The sequence below is a fragment of the Capsicum annuum genome, chromosome 8 (assembly GCF_002878395.1).
Source record: "Capsicum annuum cultivar UCD-10X-F1 chromosome 8, UCD10Xv1.1, whole genome shotgun sequence".
Lineage (NCBI taxonomy): Eukaryota > Viridiplantae > Streptophyta > Magnoliopsida > Solanales > Solanaceae > Capsicum > Capsicum annuum.
The window spans coordinates 156,779,428-156,800,265 of NC_061118.1; the positions used below are offsets into that span (position 1 = coordinate 156,779,428).

The following is a 20,838-nucleotide window of genomic DNA, read 5'->3' on the forward strand; positions in this document are numbered from 1 at the left end:
TTATTTGCGGTTCATTTTCTTAAGTATAGCGGGGGTTGCCCCAAAAATATTCGCCGTTTATTTTTAATGATAGCGGTGGTTTTAACCGCCCAATTGTAATTAAAATAATATAGGTATATAAACTCCCACAATTTAATATATTTGTGGAGGTTAATATCGACCCCCACAATAAAACCTTCGTGAAATACACCTTTTTTTTTTAGTATATGTTTCACAAAAAGTATCTTGATTTAAATATATAAGGGACAAAGTAATTAATATTTAAGGTGAATTTAAATATTAAATTTTTAAATTTTTTGAAGTAAAATTTACATATTTTGAAATTACGTAAAAAAATATTATAAGTCGCAACAGTAATAATTCAAAATATTTCAAAAATCATGAATATTCATTAGATTATTCAAATAGTAGTTAAAACAATTTTTTTTTTACACGAAAGAAATATACATTTAACAACTAATTATACTGTATATATAATGTCTTTATTGAGGGAATGAAAGAAAGGGTAAAAAGGTATATTTAATATTTTTTAGAATTTTGTTATTAAAACAAATTCCACACAAGTAAAAATTAGTTTTAAAAAATAATAAAATAGGTTGGGTGATTTTATGAGTAAAACATTTAAAGTTGAGTGACTTAAAGTTCAAAGTTAAGTGATTTTATGAGATAAAAGTCTAAAATTGAATGATCGTTTAAGTTATTAACTCATAAAAGAAAGATTTTGATGGGGTAAACATAGGATTGACCTTAATAATTAATTTTTCTAACTCTACACATGATTTTGCCGCTATTAATGTGAAAATCGTAAAGGTCTGGTATATATGGATAACGTTGGAATCTTAAGAGTGCCGCCGTTATATACCGTTTGTTCTCAAGAGTTATTCTCCAACAAATCATTCTCATAATAAGTGTATGGATAACAGAACACGCCCCTCCTTATTTACCCGTGTCTAATATTTTTCATTAATGTGTTTTCATCAATAGAATAGTAAAGGATAACAAGTATTTCATGTAACAATTAAACTATATTGGAATTGATTCAATTAATATATATCGTTATAAAAAGAATCTTAAAAGGCTTTATTCAGCTAGTATAAAAACCTACATCATAAATATCCAAAACATATCAAGTTGATGCTATTACCTTATCGTTTAAACTTTTGAGGGTTATTTAAGATAATAATTGCTATCATATAACAAAAGAGAAAATGCAAATTCAACTTTACGTGAATCATGTGTGACCTTTTCTATCTTACTACGTATTGATTGCTTTTTGTGATTAGTATTATTTATGACGTAGGCACACGTTAAAGCCTTGTCCCTTACGTGCATAACTTTTTAATATGAGTAGCTTATTTAATATTTGTCTCATTCTTGACCTTGAAAAGGAAACTCAACACAGAAAAGTAGCTCAAGCTCGAGCTAATTACAATGAACAGATCGAAAATATTAAAATAGTATTAAAGTTAAAGATGAGACAAGAGGATAGGTATATCATGACAAACATCATAACACAAAAGAGTGTGAATTATGGAAGGTTTGTATTAATCTTAGTTTGTCAAAGTTCAATTGTTGTTTGAAAATAAACAACGAGTGCATACGAGCAAAACCACTACCTACTGATCTTCGATTCTATAACCAGTGACCTTTACGCCCTCCAACATATCTAAGGTCATATCCTCGGTAAGCCTAAATTATGTCACGTACTGTCTAATCAACTCTCTCCCCAATACTTTAATTTCTCAGCCTAGCAATCTCTACCTATCATTATACTCACTGTATGCAAGTCCAACCTCTCTCGCATCTCCTCTTCATATGTCCAAACTAGCTCGCTTCCCTCGTGATCTTGTCCATTACAGAGGTCTGTAGACACGTAAAATTTATTGGATCAAATTCATATAAAATTTGAATTTGATTCATATTTTATTGGGTCTAAAATTATTTTGGGCTTAAAAAATAAATAATGATAAGTCTATTTTATTCCTCATCGAGGTCCATCTCACTTTGAAGCCCAAACTCATCAAGTGACGTAGCGTCCTAGTCAAATCCAAGACCAATGAGACGCCGCCACATGTACAAATGATGTGGAAGTCTCATTTAAATTCAACAACCAATCAAAAGACGCCAAGTGTCAAAGTGACATGTTTCGGCCAATCACAAGCAACTAGACCTACTCCCTATAAATATAAATAGGGGGTAACATAACAATCTGAAGAAAAAGAAAAAGGAGGACATTCTGCAAGCATTAGAGGAAACTTTTTTATTGATTACACAGCTCTTCAACGAATTGACTAACGGAGTTCTGCCCGGAGATTAACTCGACAAGACAAAGTGTTGTCAGACAATTCCTGGAGATCCAAACATATTTCTAGGAGATTCAAATCACCCTACATTCAAGAATCACACTGCAAAGGCCCTCGAATCACAAAAAAATTTAGGAGAGAAGAATCGAGAGAACAACGAAAATTTACCCACAAAATTACCTTAAATAAAATTATTCTTTTTGTTTATTTTATTTTTTGCTTGCAGTTAATTTTCAGCGTTAACCAAAAATTTGTTGCGAACAAATTGGCACGCCCAGTGGGACCAATTCTGCTCTTCATCTCTTCCTCCTACAAGTCAAAGGAAATCACATATTCAACTACTACAATGGACTACAGAAAAATCAATGAAGTTTCGTACAAGATGTCTACTATTGCCACGTCTACTGAGATCAAACTTGTTGGCCCCCAATACTTCACCATTTTGGAGATGACAAAAAGGAGAAAATCTCAAATTTCGGCAGTAACTATAGCCCCTGGGGGCAACTTTGCATCTATTTTATCAGATGAACCGTCTGAAACTGGCTGAAACTTTGGAGAATCTGAAAACTTAATGAATTCTCCAACTTCAACGAAAGTCAAAACCTTCATGGTTGATGCAATTGACTTGGACGAGAAGTTTGCAATGACGGAGCAAACTATTGAAGCCTTGAAGAAGTCCGTTGATGAGAAAGATCATCAAATCGCACAACTTATGAGCAAGTTAGATCTCTACAATCCTGGAGAGTCAAATTATAATCTAACACTGCGAGAAAAAATTGATGGTGAATCTCTCATCAAGACAAGTGACAATTACTGTGATGATCGATCCACTTCAGTGGCTACTCTAACAGTTCAACAACTGCAAGATATGATTGCAAACACCATCAAGGCACAATATGACGGTCCGTCATAAAGTTTCGTAGGATACTCAAAGTCGTATTCTAAGAGAATCGAGGGCTTACCGATGCCAATTGGATATCAACCGCCAAAGTTTCAACAATTTAATGGAAAGGGAAATCCAAGGCAACACATCGCTCATTTCGTTGAGACTTGTAGCAGTGCTAGTATACATGACGATCTTATTGTCAAGCAATTTGTTTGCTCCTTGAAAGACAATGTTTTTTATTGGTGCACAGACTTGGAGTTTGGATCAATTGATTGTTGGGAGCAACTAGAAAGTCAGTTCCTAAATCGTTTCTACAATACTTGTCGTATGGTCAGCATGATGGAGTTGACAAACACAAGACAAAGTAAAGATGAGCTTGTACTGGATTACATAAATCGCTGGCGAACATTGAGCTTTGATTACAAGGATCAACTTTCTGAAACTTGTTGAAGTTTGCATTCAAAGGATGCGTTGGGGCCTTGTGTATATCCTCCAAGGAATTAAGCCTCAAACTTTTGAAGAATTAGCTACGTACGCTCATGACATGGAGCTAAGTATTGCAAGTCATAGAATGGCGTCACCTGTTTTTTATCCTAGGAAGGAAGTCACGAAATTTGAAAACTCATCTGAAAACCAAATTAGGGAATCTATGATGACAACTGTGAGTTTTACGAAGTCCCCTACAAGACAAAAGTTAAAAGAGGAAGCTCCAAAGCAACGAATGCGAGAGGTGAAAAATAAACCAACCTTGAAAGAGTTACAAGTAAGGGTATATCTTTTTCTCGACTCTGATATTCCTAAAATTCTTGACGAGTTGTTAGCCAAAGAAGTCATTGAACTTCCTAAGTCAAAGCGACCCGAAGAATCAAACAAAGTCGATGATTCTAAATACTGCAAATTTCACCGCATTGTTGGTCATCATACCACAAAATGCTCCATCCTGAAGGAAAAAATCATGACATTAATGCAAGAGGGAAAGATCATCATTGATAAAGGCAATACAGTTGACGCAAATCATGTTAGCGCCAAACTGCACCATATGAAAGGTTCAATTTCAAAAGCTCAACAAGCCATGGCTCTGTGGAATCACCAAAATTTGTAGAAATCATCATGCTATAATTTGGGAGCTTTGACCCATTTGGGGTTCCAGCCTTGAAGAAAACAACGGGAAAATTCATGCAAAATAACTTCTCCAATAGTAAGAAGGGTGATACTTGGACATCGATCACTTGCAAAAGAAGAAAATGTCGAAGGACTTCTAAACTACAACTTCCAAAAGTCGACACAAGATTAAGTGCAAATCTATTTCAACCAATGAGGGCAATAAATACCAAACTGAAGTGCAACAATACTCCATTACAAAGGGTTGGAAGGAAAGTTACATTACAAGAATTCCTCCCCAAAATGTTCCTCGATGCACGAGCCTAAACTGCAAGTCAAGACGCTCCTCGACGCACGAGCCTAAACTGCAAGTCAAGACGCTCCTCGACGCACGAGCCTAAACTGCATGTCACGCCTGGCCTGTATGAGTTTAAATTGTGAATGGCTCTAAAAAAAAAGTATGAAGCTTGAATGCATATTTGGAGTCCTTTGAAGATGCCGTCTTAAAGCAAAAGAATTCTTCATTATCTCCCAAGCAATAAAGTCTTCTCGACAAGAAAAAGACTTGTGGTACTTTGAATATTGCTCTAGTCTGGCCTTCAACATATTGCGGAAGTGATGCGGCCCAAAACTTGAAGTAGATGATAAAATTCATGAAGTATCCAAAATATGAGGAGAAATAGAATATCACAAGATTTAGGCTGCAACTTTGAAAAAGTACCTGAGAAAATATAAAGGTTACATGTTGATGGATTTCACGCTTAATATAGATCTGTGAGTCTACTTTTCAATGCAAAAAATGGAACCTGATTCTGATACTTGAAATTTATCGTGACGCTGCGCAAAGCTAAAATAACCAGCGAACAAAGATTAGAAGGCTATTTTTGAAGCAACATCTAGGACGATTCGGATGCAATCTAATTGTGATTTCCGCTTGAGACGTAGCTCTGTGAATCTACTTTCCAATGCCAAAAACAGAACCTGATTCTGATACTTTCACGTCAAGATATGGAATATAAAGGTTATATGCTGATGGATTTCACGCTTAACGTAGATTTGTGAGTCTACTTTTCAATGCAAAAAACGGAACCTGATTTTGATACTTGAAATTTATTGTGATGCTGCGCAAAACTAAAATAACCAGCGAACCAAGATTAGAAAGCTGTTTTTGAATCAATATTTGGGATGGTTCCGATGCAACCTAATTGTGGTTTCCATATGAGACGCAACTCTGTGAGTGTACTTTCCAATGCAAAAAACAGAACATGTAATTAATTGACTAAACAAAGTATAATTACTTAAATTTATATGTTTAAAGCATAATTAATAAGGCTAATTTGATAGCCCATTATTCAAAATTCGAAACCGTCGATTTACTGGGAAAATTAGTGAATGATTATTTCTTCATCCTATAACGATTAGATCTTCCTATTATTTATATACATTCTTTTTTTTTTTTTCGAAACAAATCACCTATCAAGAAAATATACTCTTTTTTCTTCTTGTTGTATTGTTGAATTTTCTACTATTTGAGATAAGAAACTTTTGTTAGTTCTACTCCTAGTTTTACATTAGAAGAATTTGTTGAATACTGAGAAATAGATTTACATCTAGTGTAATAGTTTTAAGACGTAAAATCGTAAGTTAAGATTATCATTGATGGGTTATTCTACGAAGAAAAGTGTTCTGTTTGATCGAACTTCATAGTCACCCACCCCTTATTCAAATCATAGTTTATTTATACAAAAAAATAAAAAATAAAATAAAATAGTTGAGTTGGCAAAAGGGAAATGAGCCGAGCACCCAAAATAGGCCTGTATTGGGCCAATGCCCAATATCCTCCATGGACTGGGTTTCCATTGGGCTTTTGTTCCGTAATCTCCAAACTTCCTACTCACTTTAATATAGGAAAATGACCGAAATGACACTTCAAATTAAACTATTTCCATAAAAATGGTCATAGAATTTAAATTCCACTTTCTAGACATTTTAGTTTACTGGCTTGTTCTATACTGTTTTATACACACCTTCTATACATTTTCTATACAAATCTTATACATACAAATATTCTATACGAAAATTATACAGTTTTGATACACAATTTATACAATAATTGTACTTTTTTTTTACAAGTTTTATACAACAATTATAGAATTTTCATACACTTTCGATATATTTGTTATATATATATTTTATACAAATACATATTTGATAGAACTATACAATTTTTATGCATATATCTTATATAGATACATATTCTATTTAACAATTATATCATTTTTATATAATTTAATTATTATTTTTAAACAATAAAAAAAATAGAATATTTGATCAGTTAAAAAATCTATAGCAAAAAAAATTAAAATATTTTTAAAAGAGTCGAATTGCCCAAGTTGAATATTGTATCAATATTGTATATAGACTGTATCAGTATTGTTTATGGACTACGTAAGCCAAAATGACCCAAATTAGGAAATAACTATAAAGCGAAAATAATATATCCGCCTGACCACTTTTTGAAAAGTTTTCAAACTTAGACTATTTGTTTTAAAAAGTGCTATAGAGTATCTTTTTTTTTAATATTTGAAAAATGTTTTATTCCCCCTTCAAAAAAAAAAATAAAATGTATGGGGAAGGTATCACTCTTTTTGATACGTGGCTTTGCATGAATAAAGTAAGGGATCCAGTATTTGCAAATTTAATAATATAGGTTTACCAATGAAGCAAAGAATCTATGCATGAAGTGCTCGTCGGATAGAAAAAAAACAAAATATTTTGAGGTTTAGAGATCCAATTACATTAATGCATATGTAAGATTGGGAAAAAGAAATTCATATTCAACTCTAAAGTAAATGATACTCCAAGACCAAGAGTCATCAAACTTGAATGCTACATTTCAAAGAAGGAGAAAACCAAAAGTCAAGCCACTCGTCAATTCTGCGTACTAATACTCTTTGCATTTATCAAAACATCGTTACGATGATAATAACATATTCAATATAATTTCATAAAAAAAGAAAATTATTTTCAATAAACTCTCGATTCAAATAATTGTACAATGAAAATAACAGTAGCATTCATTCATATTAATTTAATAGTGTTACTATTAGCTTAAAATATAAATGCTAGAATTAAATTTCTATAATTATAATTATGTGATAAGTAGTATATTATTAAACTTTATACATTGTATATTTAATGATTTACAGTAAAGGTCAAATACAAAATAATATTTTTCCTAATGAAATATTGAATTCTCATCAGGTCAATATTTATTTTTCTTCTTGATTAACACGTTCATTATTTTTTCCAAACATCAAACCAAAAAAAAAATAAAAAATTCCAAACAAGGAAATTATGACGTAGAGAGATCCAATAACGGCAATCCATGTAAGATTGGAATACTAAAAAAAAATCACATTTGAGACGGAAGTGTGAAGTGAGTTGGAAGACGAAGAGTTAATGATCAAACAGTAAATGCACTAAATAGAAAAAAAAAATTAAAATAAAGTAAATTACAGCTTTATCTGTATAAAATTTTCCATTTTTAATCAATTTAAAAATATTTTTATATTTAATAATAATTTAATATTTAAAATTTGAAAACAATTTTTTCAAGCCATCTAACTTATCAAGTACTGCGAGATAGAAGTAAGTCTGCATACAATGTGCTCCGGTCCCAGCTCAGCACTTCCCTACATGGAGGTCGAGGCCATGCGTCGTTTTTCTCACGTATTCCGCTAATATATATTTACCAATCTGCCCATTCACTCTTTCACAAAATAGAAGGACAAAATAATCATTTCACAAACCCCGATGAATCTTCCTCCCACTCCTGTCACTACGGTAGTACCCACTCATCAAATTCCCCCTTTTATCTTCTCATATATATAATACTCTTTCTATATCCTCTCTCTCTCTAATCCTACGCACTCCTCAACTAACCATACGCATCAGACAAACATAAAAATACTTAAAAAGACTAAAATTTTACTAATTGGAGTTGCTATCGTGCGCCATTCGTGCTTTATCTTCGTCGGAAATGGGCGGTGCAGGCGGAAACGGGAACGGAGGAGGAGGAGGAGGGATACAGCCGTCGGGTGCGGCGGAGGCGCTGTACTCGGCGGCGAGGATTTCGGTATGGTGGGATATAGAAAATTGTCAAGTACCTAGAGGATCTGATCCTCATGCGATAGCGCAGAATATAAGTTCTGCGCTTGTGAATATGAATTACTGTGGACCTGTTTCGATTTCCGCTTACGGTGATACGACTAAGATCTCTGCTTCTGTTCAACAGGCGCTTAATAGTACTGGAATTGGACTTAATCATGTTCCTGCAGGTATAGTTTTTTGTTTACTGATGAGTAAAATTGCAGTTATTTTTGTGTTTGTATTGTTGTTAATTTGTGCAATTTTGGTGAAATGACTGAATTTTTGTTGATTTGATGTGTCGTTGAGTTGATCTATGTTTAAAAGTTGATTTTTGTGTTACCGAACAGGATCGGTTAGATCTCATTGAATTTTGCCTTTGTGGTTGTGTAGTTGGTGAAGATATGTAGGTCAACGGAGTTTCTTTGATGGTGTAACATTCATGGATGACTCTTGGAATCTGTCCATGTGCCAATCTGATTTTTCTGTGGTTGAATTCTCACTGTCAGATGCAAAACTGCATTTTTCCAGTGAAATGAGCGATGCTTCTTCAATTTACACGCAAAAGAAAGGAGTTTTACTTTGAAAAAAGTAATGATTATATTTGTTTGTTTTACTTTTCTTGTCAAACACGGTATCAGTGATAGAGATGGGGTGTTTAGAATCTGTTTAGCATAGATTGAAGACTTTTATGAGTTGCTGATCTTTTGTTTCTGAATCATAGAGCTCATTTCTCTTGATTGTGGAGAATCCAAAATAGTGATCCGAGGTAGATCCATGATTTGAAGTTTTTGGGTGCGAGCTACTGCGCGTTCCATACTCTTTTATGGAAGTGGGAGTGGACTTTGTGTCAAGTATGTATAGTTGGAATTTGCTCCCTCTCAGTGAGCATCACCTCCCGTTCCTTCGGTTCCAGTATAAAATTATGACACGTGTCTACTTAATGCTTTAATAGATCTGGTCTACTTTACTAACCAGTATATTTTAACCATAGTTAAAAGATAGTCGCTGCAATCGTTCCGCCAAACTGTATAAGCTGTGTACCATTTCCATTTCTGAACCTCAAAGACTGGTGGAATGCCACCACTACCCTCTCTTTTTGTTTCTTAAATTGATAGACTTATAAATTTCTAGAAAGAATTGCACACAAAGAACTTCACCACCTTTTTTGAGATAGTTGATTCGATTCCCATTAACTACTCTCTTTTCTCTCTTTTTTTAAGCTTCGGCGTTCCCCTCAGTTTGGTTGAGAATTTCTTTCTCTCAGCTTTGCCCACAATTTCCTACTCTCAGCTTGGCTCATGATTTCTTTTCATTGGTAAAAGTCAGGGCCAAGTATATACAATTGCTTATTTTTACATCATAGCCTTGCAGATCTCATATTAAAGTGTATCTATATTAATATCATAATTTTTGGATTATTTCCAACATAGCAGATTTTATAATTAATTTAGCGTATCTAATCAAAGTATCACTTTTATTCATATATTCTCTACCTTGTCCCAAAGATTAGAGATTAGATTAAATTCTTATTATTTTGTTCCTAGTTTCTCTCCCATTCATAAATCATATCAGACTCTTTTTCGTTCAAAGATAAAAATAAATAGTTCAAATCAAGTACAACACTAAAATGAAAAGAAAAAAATACAAGTTACTTTAAGAAGGGCTCGATGGAGCAGGGCAAAAGTATGAAGAAATGTTCAACTAGGGCATGACAAGGCGAATTAAATTTTAGACAGATAAGGTTAATTTGCCCTTTGCTCCCTGCTGCGCTCTGTTTATCATCCTTTAACCTCCGTGTGTTACTTTTTCATATTTTGAACCCCCTTGGTCATCGCGGCCTCAAGTATGGAGTTGGAGGTATGGAATTGGAGGTAATCAACTTCGTCATCTCAACCTCTTTTTGTGTGATGTGAAGAGGTAGAGAAAAGATTCTTCCTTTCTAACCTGCCCCTGCCACTGCTCAGAAGAAAGAATTAGTGCATCGAACAACAACAACAATACACCCAGTGGATTCCCACAAAGTGGGGTCTGAGGAGGGTAAAGTGTACGCGGTCCGTACCACTACCTCAGAAATTAGTGCATCCATAACTTGAATTTTCTTCCAAATCAGAAGACTAAGAAATTAAATTGTCTTTCGAAGGCGTTTTCGTGGCTGTGGTGGAATGGATCTAATTTTGGATGAGCTACATCGGTTGTCTGAGAAAGATTTGGAAGACTAATAAAATTTTCGCTGTCAAACAGTGAGGGGTGGGTGGGTGATGGGGGATGTGAGAAGAGTTTTAACCATGATTAAGATGATTCAGTTAAAAGAAAAGTCTCGTCCATTGATTGCAAACTGGACACGTGTCAGAACAGTCAAACGTCTTAACATAGAACTGGAGGAAATGGAGGGCTTGTCACTGGAGAAGAGCTGAGTCCTATATAGTTTGATCTGGGCGTAGCTTCTGAATAGGTGGAACCAGCGATTGGATTGATTGCGATGGTTTAGCTTTCCACTTATAGGTGTACATAAGATGTGCTCTCTGCATCTTTGGACTTGAGCTAAGTTTAGCATTAATAGAAACACCTACTTTTTAATGAGATAATAATTGGCAACTCTGGCCCTTGTTCTCCTGATTCTTCTTCTATTAGCCTCCATGGACCCAGTGGCGCAGAGAGGACTCCCTAACCTTTATGAACAACCAATGCCGGTTCTTGTTCTCACTATGAGCTCATATTTTGACATGTTTAATCTCTCCTGTCTCTCTTTCAATAGACATGTACAGAGTGCCTGCACGCGCATAGACATGTACAGAGTGCCTGCACGCGCATACATCCAAATACACACTTTATATCCTTATGCTTATTGAAGGGTGATATGCATTGGCTTCATTTATATCTAAACATCTGCTTATCTCATTATCTAGGCTCCTCAAATCTAAGCTTATGTTAATAGTAGAGAGAGCTGTTGTGTATTCTCTCCTCCGTGATGGTTTTGGCACTTTACTTGCTTGAGTGCTGGAATTGGTGCTTGAAACTTCTGAACTAGTTTCCACAAAATTTGCGATGTACATAGTGTGAGTTGGTTATTATTTTTCCTGAAAGTTTCCTTGAAAAAGTTATTTCGTGAGCTAGAAAGGAGTCTTTGTTTTCCTCCCTTAAACGTATTCGATTCATTGATCTTTGCTTAAGAGTTTATAGTCTGATTGGTGCCATATACAGCTTTACAACTTTGTACGAAGGTGAGAATTTTGAGCTGATATGTGGTCTTTTATTCTTTAGTAGATTCTTATCTTAATCTCGTACGGGATTGATTGGTTGATCCTTTTGAGCCAGCTGATGAAAGTATTAATAGCTAGCCTCTATGGATGTTAACATTATGTGGAAAAAGCTAACAAAGTCTTAAGAGCTAACCTTTGAAGGTGTGATATATAGACTAAATGAAAAGCTGCATGTTCAAGATTTTCTTTTAACATTTCTGGTAGCGTGATTAAATCTGTTTTGAACTGCTTTGACTCCATCACGCTAATTTTTGACCAAATGTGTGTAGGTGTGAAAGATGCTAGTGATAAGAAGATTCTCGTGGACATGTTATTCTGGGCAGTCGACAATCCTGCTCCTGCTAATTATTTGTTGATTTCGGGAGATCGTGATTTTTCAAATGCTCTTCATCAATTGCGCATGCGCAGATATAATATTCTTCTAGCACAACCTCAAAAAGCATCTGTTCCTCTTGTTGCTGCTGCGAAGACTGTATGGCTCTGGACAAGCCTTTCAGCTGGAGGTCCGCCTCTCACAAATAGTGAATCAAGTCAACTTGTAAATAGCAGCTATGGTTCTGTACCTACTTTGGACTCATTATCTACGTCATCTAGTGACTCCAGTTTGATAGGCCAGCTTGTTGATACTTACCATGAAAGCCCGCAAATGAAGTTTAACAATTTGGGAAGGGGTACAGAAATTAAACAGAAGGGCAAACCAGTTCGTAGAAATGTGACTCAATCCAGTATATCACGAAGTTCATCCGGCACACAAGAAAATCATTGTGCAGCAAACTTTCATCAACCAGGGTATGGATATCCTAAGCAGTTCAGTGATTCAGTGGAGTTGCCTGCAGCTCATAATTCAAGAATTCCTTTCTGTGGGCCTGTACCTGGTAATCCGGAGCCTTCTTGGGGGAATGGAAACAACTCACAGAACAATCATCAAAACAATTATCCTCCAGTAAGGCCAAACAACCTCACGGTATCACCGGTTGTCCCACCTGGTAATTTCTTGCCACCTAATTCGCATTTGCATCATTCGCATTCAATGCCTCCTAGGTCTGATGCACCAGGCTTCACCTCAGGCCCTCAAATATCTATGCCTGATGTGGGTAAGCTAAAAATCAGTGAAAGCTCCAATAATGGTCATAATCGTTCTTTTTCTCAACCGTGGAATGGAGAATCGAGACAACCTCCTAACAATGAGAATTCTTATACAAATATAAATGGGCCTCATAAAGGACACAATTTGCAGAAGAAGACACCATTTTACGTTGAAAAAGAGGTAAACAGGTATCCACATCCCAGCCCTGAGATTCCACCACCGTCTTCTATAACAAATAGCAGTAATGGACCTCTCAATGGTGTGTGGGGAGCTCCAGGATGCCCAAAACCTTCTGACTATGTTCAAGGCCTTATTGGAGTCGTTTTACTTGCATTGAACACCCTAAAAAATGAGAAGATTATGCCTACTGAGCCAAACATCGCTGATTGCATCAAATACGGAGATCCAAAACACCGCAATACAGATGTTAAGAAGGCTCTCGCAAGTGCAGTAGAACAACAGCTTGTAGTTACGCGGAATTTAGGTGCTTTGCAATTATATGTTGGTAAAAATGAGAACCTATGGAGGTGCGTGAACCCCATCGGTGGTAATCTGAAGCAGTATCCCAAAGAAGCATGGGATGACCTCCAGAAATTTCTATCATCTTCTGCTGGACGAGCTGCCATAAGCGCTACACAGTGCAGGTAATGGTTTCTCATTTGGTTTGGGCCTTATTGGATTGTGGTTGATGTTTGGGGAACTTTCTAAAGTTCTTATTTAGGCGAAGAATTTCTAATTTGATATTTAATTTAACATTGTATTGTGTAAAAGTCAATTAGGCTCAGGATAATGCTAAGCTTATCTTTGTTAGGTCCTCTAAAAATGGTTCCTTGTGCAGTCTATTTTACCTTTTCAAAAGAAAAGAAAAGAGGCTTCCTCGTGTGTATCTGGCTGTTATATCCTAATTTTGAGCTTGCTTATTTTCTTGATTTTTCACTAGGTTTGAAGCAGCTACACTTATTAAGAAATTGTGCCTAAAGGAGCTTGCTTTAGGCGAAATACTTCAGATCTTGCACATGGTTATTAACATGAAGAAATGGCTTGTACTACATCAATCCGGATGGCAACCAATTAAGATTACTCTTGCAGAGATTGTCCCCGATTCAGGGGTGGTTGCTGCAACATAAGATCTGCAAGATCTGGTTATGGCTGGGGAGAGATGGCTTATATAGGTACTTCTTATCAGTTCCTTGATGCACTTATTGACTGAACTGATAATTGGTCAATCTTGCCCATTTCTCCTCTTAAAGTGTTGTTAAGTAGCTGTATTTATGGTTAATTAAGTTGTTCTGGAGTAGATATTAGTATGGCTGTTTGATCTTTTCCCTGGGAAATCACAAAGCACTGTTATGAGAACTTATGTTGGATGTTTTAAGAAAACCTTCTGAGACGTTGATTTTTGCTGGAATTTTAGAATTCCTTAGACGAGAGATCGCTATCACATAGGTGGTTGGTGCTTCGAATTTTGGGGTATTACTTCATTGCCTGGTTATGGACTATTGATTAAAGGGATCAACAAATGTGGAATGTCGCGAACAGTGATTCTGGAGCCCTGAGTAGCGTATGTGAGAATATCCTAGTTGATTTTGTATCAAGCGTGTACATTTTGAATCTAGGCATCTCAGAGCAGGTAGAAGGTATAAAATTCGTTGAACAAAGGATATGCTTGTTTGGTTCATATGCATGGCATAAGGACTGGAGTTAAAAAAAACTCTGAAGCTGTTGTGGAGGCTTGGAGCTGATTTATTGTTAAGTAGTTTTCGAAGGTGTATCGGTGCACTATGAAGATATTCAGATTTTGCTGGCTGGGCAGAGAATTGAATGCCCAAGACCCTCATGTTTCAACAAACAAGACTAAGCAAATAAAACTATGTGGCAGATTATGGTATTATGCATGAATCCGAGTTTGTGCGAAGACTGATAAATCCTTCAACTATATCATATTTCACTTGGTATGCATAAATCAGAGTTTGTGAGAAGACTGATAAATCCTTCAACCATATCACATTTCATCACTTGAAATTATGGAAGAAGTTAGAGACGATTGACTACATTCCAAGTAACTTCGACGCATTTTCATTGAATGTATGATAATCTCGTGATGGCTTATTCAAGTTTTTACAGGTTGACTGCATACAAAGACGATTGTATGGTAGCATCTCACCCCATGCTTTAGACTTTCCCCTGCTGTTTTAAACTATTGTAGATATATGTTGTAATGCTGGAACTTGGATGGAGTTCATTTTCAGCAGTAACTTTTAAAATAAAACTTTCCTTGGTTTATCTCTTGTATGTTTTAGTGATTTTTTTTCTTTTCTGTCGAATTACTTGGTAGTACTAAAAATCAGCACTGTTTTGCACCTTCATCTTTCAATAGACTGGTGGTTGATTCACTTGTAGGGGAACTATTGTTTGTCGCTATGGAAGTTGGTTTCCTTCGATTATCCTCTGTTTTTGTTTGTGGTGCAATGTTGGTGCGGGGCTGCTGCAGACTCAAATTGGAACAAATTGTGAACTCTTGAATGGGTTCTTCTCCATATCTGAAGTGAAAATTAGGCCCCTCTGGCTACACGTCTCTTCAATATTTTCTGCATTTTCCCTGTTTATCGTTTTTCCTATAAGCATCGAGTTGGGCGGGAGGGTTGTAATTGGAGAAGCTTTTCCGTCAGAGTGTAAGAATGCTAGAACTCTGGACTACTAAAGAAGCTAGTGCAAATTCATATTGACCCGGGGAATTAGAACTTGATGAAGCTCTTTTGCTTTACGAATAGTTCAGCGGCGCTATTTTTAGTTTCAGGTGGTATTTTTAATCGAGTGGGAATAATATGGGATCCATGGTTTACCTCAGACTTTGGCTATGTAAAAAGTGAGCAAGTTTCGAAGTCACTGTATCTTTTTTGTTTGCGGTGTCCTTTCCTTGTGTGCATACTGTGTGATGGTTACTTGCCACTAGAAAGGCAGCGCTGATACACTATCTAATACGTGTACCATGAGTTGGTGTGTATTTGGTAGTTTTTGTCTGATTTTCGTTTTTATATTAAATTATGATATTAAACAGTTAAAGTCACTTTGAGGTTGCTATAATTTATAAACGTCAAATTTTCAATCTGATAGAAATGGGAAAACCCAATGTTAAGAAGGATCTTTTGGGAGGAAAATGAATGCGTAGAGTTAAAGAATGAGGACTGACCAAGACCAAAGAGGTTTCCCAAGTACCAGTGCCATCAAGCATTTGACAACGTGTAGTGATGATTCTACAAGGTGATTTCATCCATTGTTCTTGTAACGACGACTGAATTTACTTTATACTTTGCATGAAAAGATGGAAAAAAAGGGTCTAATTTATTCTCATCATTATCTGGGTTGCCCCAACCTTTTGATGAACACGGTCACCGGCGAGGTAAAAGGTGGTTTGGGTTAACTGAGGCTGTACTGCCAAAGACGCACAAATAAACCTCTTTGAGGGAATGTAGTATTTTTTGTTTAGCATCAAAACATAAGCACAAAAGGTAGCATCAAAATATTGCAAAATCAATATTTTTCGACCAACGCCAGAAGACATAAGTTTTTCAATTTTTCGATAGCAACAATAAAGTGTCTTGCATCACTGAATCAAATTGTTAAGCTAGAAGTGGACAAATCATATTTAGCATTTACAACGTTAATGATAAATCATTTTACATGACTCTAACAGTGAGGAAGGTTAATGCTAGAATAACTAAGAATATGAAAATAAAAACTTTTCATATCGAAGCTACTAACTTTATCTTTTACCCAAGCACTTGGTTGATATTCCCTCTATTTTTTTTTTATTTTTTTTTATATGCTCATAAAAATCGACCATGAACATTTGACAACTAAAAGGGATCTATTTCTCAACTTCCTCAAATTAATAGCCTTAAAATGCAAAACCCTCTTTTGTATACTCTTGTTTTGACCTTTTTCTCCTCTTTTTTTTTTTCCATTCACCTTTCTACTTCCCATGATACTCCAACTTCAATGGTGATAAAGCTCTCAACTTTAAACCTTCCCAACAAAATCCCCAAATGGGTTTTCCCAAAACTCCTTTTTTCTTCACTTTCCAGTGCTTGTACAATTCAAATCACCCAAGAAAACAATCAACCCTCCACCACTTCTTCCACTGACTTTGCAACAAAGATTCAATTTTTAAAGAATAAACTTCACCCACAGACCTTAACAACCATTCTTGATTCCACACCTGATTTGGATTCTTCATTGAAGTTATTCAAATGGGCTTCTCTTCAAAAAAAGTTTCATCATTCAGCTCATACTTATTTTCAGATTATCTTGAAGTTAGGTATGGCTGGAAAAGTAGAAGAAGTCGAAGGATTTTGTAATGAGATGGTAAAGGACAAATGCCCAAATTATGAAAATGTTCTTTTGGATTTGTTAGATGTGTTTGTTAGAAATAGTAGGCTTAGAGAGGCTTTATGTGTTCTTTCTTGTATAAATTTGTGTAGGTTGAATCCTTCTATAACTGTAATTAATAAATTGTTGGGTGCACTTGTGAAGGATAGGAAGGAATTTAAGGATGTGTTGTTTGTATATAAAGAGATTGCGAAAGCTGGAATTAGTCCTAATATCGATACACTTAATTATCTGATAGAGGGTTTATTTGTTGCCGATCGCCTTGATGCTGCATTGGATCAATATAAAAGACTTCATAAGAAAGGTTGTAGTCCTAATGGTAGGACTTTTGAGGTAATTATTGGTGAACTTGTTGCTAGGGGTAGAGTGGATGAGGCACTTGTAGTTTTAGATGATATGTTTAGAATAAGGCATGGATCAGATTATTCTAGCTTTTATGCTAGTATGATTCCTTTATTTTGTGATATGAATAAATTAGATGTGGTTAGGAGGTTGTTTTCTATGATGAGAGCGTGTGAGGTTCTTCCGGATTTGCGAACTTATGGGGCAATGATTAAGTGTTTGTGCGAGAATCTTCTCGTGGATGATGCTGTAAAACTTGTAGATGAGATGGTGGGTAATGATGTTAGGCCAGATGATGATGTGTTCATGAGTATAATAGATGGATTATGTGAATTGAATATGTTGAGTGAAGCCGAGGAGTTTCTGAATGACAAAGAAGTTGCGTCCGTATTGCCTTACAATGCACTTCTTGAAGCTATTCTAAAAGATGGCACCTTTAATATGGCAAGAGATCTGTTTGAGGAAATGTTTGAGAGGAACGCCGTAGATCATCGTTCTTGGAATATCATGATTCAATACTTGTGTTATAATAAAAGGCTGAAAGATGCCTTGAAGTATCTTTCCAGAATGATTGTTTCCTCCGTTAGTCCTGATTCATCTACATACTCTGCTCTCATCACTGGCAACTGCAAATTAGGTGAATGTGAGGATGCTTTTGCACTGTTTCATGAACTTAGGGAAAAAGATGGGTTAATAGATTTGGTATCATATACGCAACTTATTGACTGTCTTTGCCAGAAGGAAAAGGTTCTGGACGCTGCCGAAGCATTTTGCTTCATGTCAACAAAGAGATTTGCTCTTCAATCAACCTCATTTGAAAAGCTCATTGAGGGACTTTATGCTAGTGGATACACTGTTACAGCGATCAAATTGCTACCAATTGCATATTACTGTGGTACGTCCTTTTCTGCTGCTGCTTACAACAGTGTAATGCAAGGCCTATCCAGTTTAGGACGAGCAAGTGATCTTTTTATAGTGCTCTCGAGAATGGTCGTAGATGGTTGTACGCCGAATGGGAAAACGTATTGCATTCTTATTCGGAGCATGATTTCGCTTGGACATATTGAGAAGTCGGCTCTATTCTTGGATTTGATGCTTAGTCAAGGTCTATCACCGAATTCAGAAATACTTTCTGAACTTCTGGAGTATCTGGTGGAAAACACTCAGGTACACATGATACTTTCTTCAATAGATAAGCTTGTCTCAGAATTTGAAGTTGTTGATTCAGCCATGTACAATATGCTGATAAACGGCCTCTTGAAAGAGGGATACAAAAATAAGGCCTCTTTCTTACTGGATTTGATGTTGGAGAAGGGCTGGGTTCCTGATGCTAATACTCATGCTTTATTATTGGGTTCCAGTGTGGAAGATGAAATAGATACCGAAAAGCCTTCTTGTGGTAAATTTATCACACAGGATACTGTTGGCAATATACTTGCTGAGGGCCTCGGGAAATTTGATGGACATTACTACAGATTATAATACTATAATTGGATTTGTTCCAGCAATCAATTTGGCAGAGCGGTCGTAAGAAAATTACGATGTTTAAGGGCTAATCTCGTGGTTTTCGCGCATTATCTCTGTTCTCCAACTCGTCCATTAGATACCTGCTTCAATTTTGAAGGACTCATCATTTTTTCAAAGCGCACCTAGAAGTAAGTCTCTCTGTTATTTTATTAATTGCAGTTCTTTTAAACCTTACACATACCTTGATGTTTTAATATATAGTGTATCATTTTAGTTTTTACTTTAATTCTAAGTAATCTTTGTAATATGAAGATGGCACTAACTTTGCGAAGGGGTCATACTGTTTATCATACTTTAGGAAGTTATGTCTTCTGATAGTTAAACTGAGAAAAGGAAACTTTATGATAGTTCAAAGTTTATTGGAAGATGCTCATTTCTCTATAGCCACTTTACATTTTAAAAATTCAATTTTCAATATGTGATTACTTTGCTACATAATCCGTCTCAAAAGAGATGTTTCGGAATGTTAAACCACAAAATGATCTTTCACTTGCAAAGACTAGAACAACCAACTGCAGTTAGAACAGCAGGCTCCCTTCAATTTGCTCCACGCTTTTGTGAGATGAAAGCACCACTTAAAATGTACAATTAAAAATTTAACCTGTCGTAAAATTTAATGCTACTTTTAAGCCTCTCAATAGTTAAATTGTCTAAATGTGATTTATCACTTCACTTTTTGTGACTTGATATATTATTCGAAGCAAATGTTTTTCTTCTTATATTATCCTCAAGCAGTTTGGAGGGTGGAGAAGCTGTCTGCCACATGTTGGATTTCTATATATGATGTAATTTTCACGAAGTCTTGCTGTAACTAATAGCTGAATATCGATATCCGTTATGCAGTGACAGTGAAAGCTGGCTCAACATCCAGTATTCGGCATCCCTATCAGGAGTGATGAATTGTGATCTGAGCCTAGCTTGTTTGCTCATTGACTAATACCGCAATACAAGTATCGAGTAGCTCTGTCCACTGAGGCTTAAGACAGATGGAAAGAAATCACCTAAGATTTTGCAGGAATGCAAGTGAATAGTACACAGCCAATAAATAACAGCAACATACCCACTGTAGTCCCACATGTGGGGTCTTGGGTGGGTAGGATGTATGCAGAACTTACCTTTGTGGGGTAGGGATGATGTTTCCAATGGATCCTTGGCCTATGCTAGTTGTGTCACATGCTGAGCAGCTATGTGGTCTTGTAGATGTGCCTGACTTCTAACGTTCTCTCAGTATGCCGCTCTCTGCTCAGGCAAGTTGAAGCTCAGTCAGGAGGAATAAGAAGGAAGATCAGGACACTGCTTAGCTTAGTCAACACAAGCATGCGAGCTGTGATCAAGATATAGTCACTGCACCTGCCTCACTTTTGAGTTGTAAATTTGTTTTTTAAGTCCACTCTGCATAGTAAGTTTCGTGGTCACTAGCTTTCTCGTTTTCTTTCGCTATTTCGCATAACACAATATGTATACGGGGAACTTACACCTCCAAAATTGTACTCAAAATTCAAATGAATGAAATTGTGAGCTTGATTCTTCTCGCTTTCAATTTTCTTGACAATACATAAGCTGAAAAACTGTGGACTATAATTGCCTTTTCTGAGGGTTTAAATGGTACTAGTACTTGCCTGCTGAAGGGTTCAGAGTAGAGTTATTAACACTATTTTTATTTGGTATGATGGATTTGGCATGGTTGAGATTTAATAAGAAAAAGGAGGATTCACATAGTCGATCCCAACTTGTTCAGAGCGGAGGCGTAGTTGTTCTTGTTGTTTAAAGTAGCTGTGTAGCAGCTATTAT

General features: G+C 35.9%; 2 protein-coding genes across 3 annotated transcripts; both read left to right on the plus strand.

Moving 5' to 3' along the window:
* The first annotated feature begins 8,072 nt into the window (after nucleotides 1-8,072).
* Nucleotides 8,073-15,072, plus strand: LOC107839745. Of its 2 annotated transcripts, none has more exons than XM_016683364.2 (3): nucleotides 8,073-8,630; nucleotides 11,972-13,433; nucleotides 13,730-15,072. In XM_016683364.2, exons 1-3 carry the CDS (start codon nucleotides 8,333-8,335, stop codon nucleotides 13,914-13,916), a joined length of 1,947 nt encoding a protein of 648 aa, XP_016538850.1. In that variant the 5' UTR covers nucleotides 8,073-8,332; the 3' UTR covers nucleotides 13,917-15,072. The 2 variants fall into 2 exon arrangements, with proteins under 2 accessions (XP_016538850.1, XP_047250746.1); XM_047394790.1 differs by lacking the exon at nucleotides 8,073-8,630 and adding an exon at nucleotides 8,762-9,030.
* A 1,562-nt stretch (nucleotides 15,073-16,634) lies between these two features.
* On the plus strand, nucleotides 16,635-20,587 carry LOC107839746 (pentatricopeptide repeat-containing protein At1g63330). Its single transcript, XM_016683365.2, has 2 exons — nucleotides 16,635-19,175; nucleotides 19,891-20,587. The coding sequence occupies exon 1, from the start codon at nucleotides 16,693-16,695 to the stop codon at nucleotides 19,000-19,002; it is 2,310 nt and encodes a 769-aa protein (XP_016538851.2). The 5' UTR covers nucleotides 16,635-16,692; the 3' UTR covers nucleotides 19,003-19,175; nucleotides 19,891-20,587.
* Nucleotides 20,588-20,838: the final 251 nt, after the last annotated feature.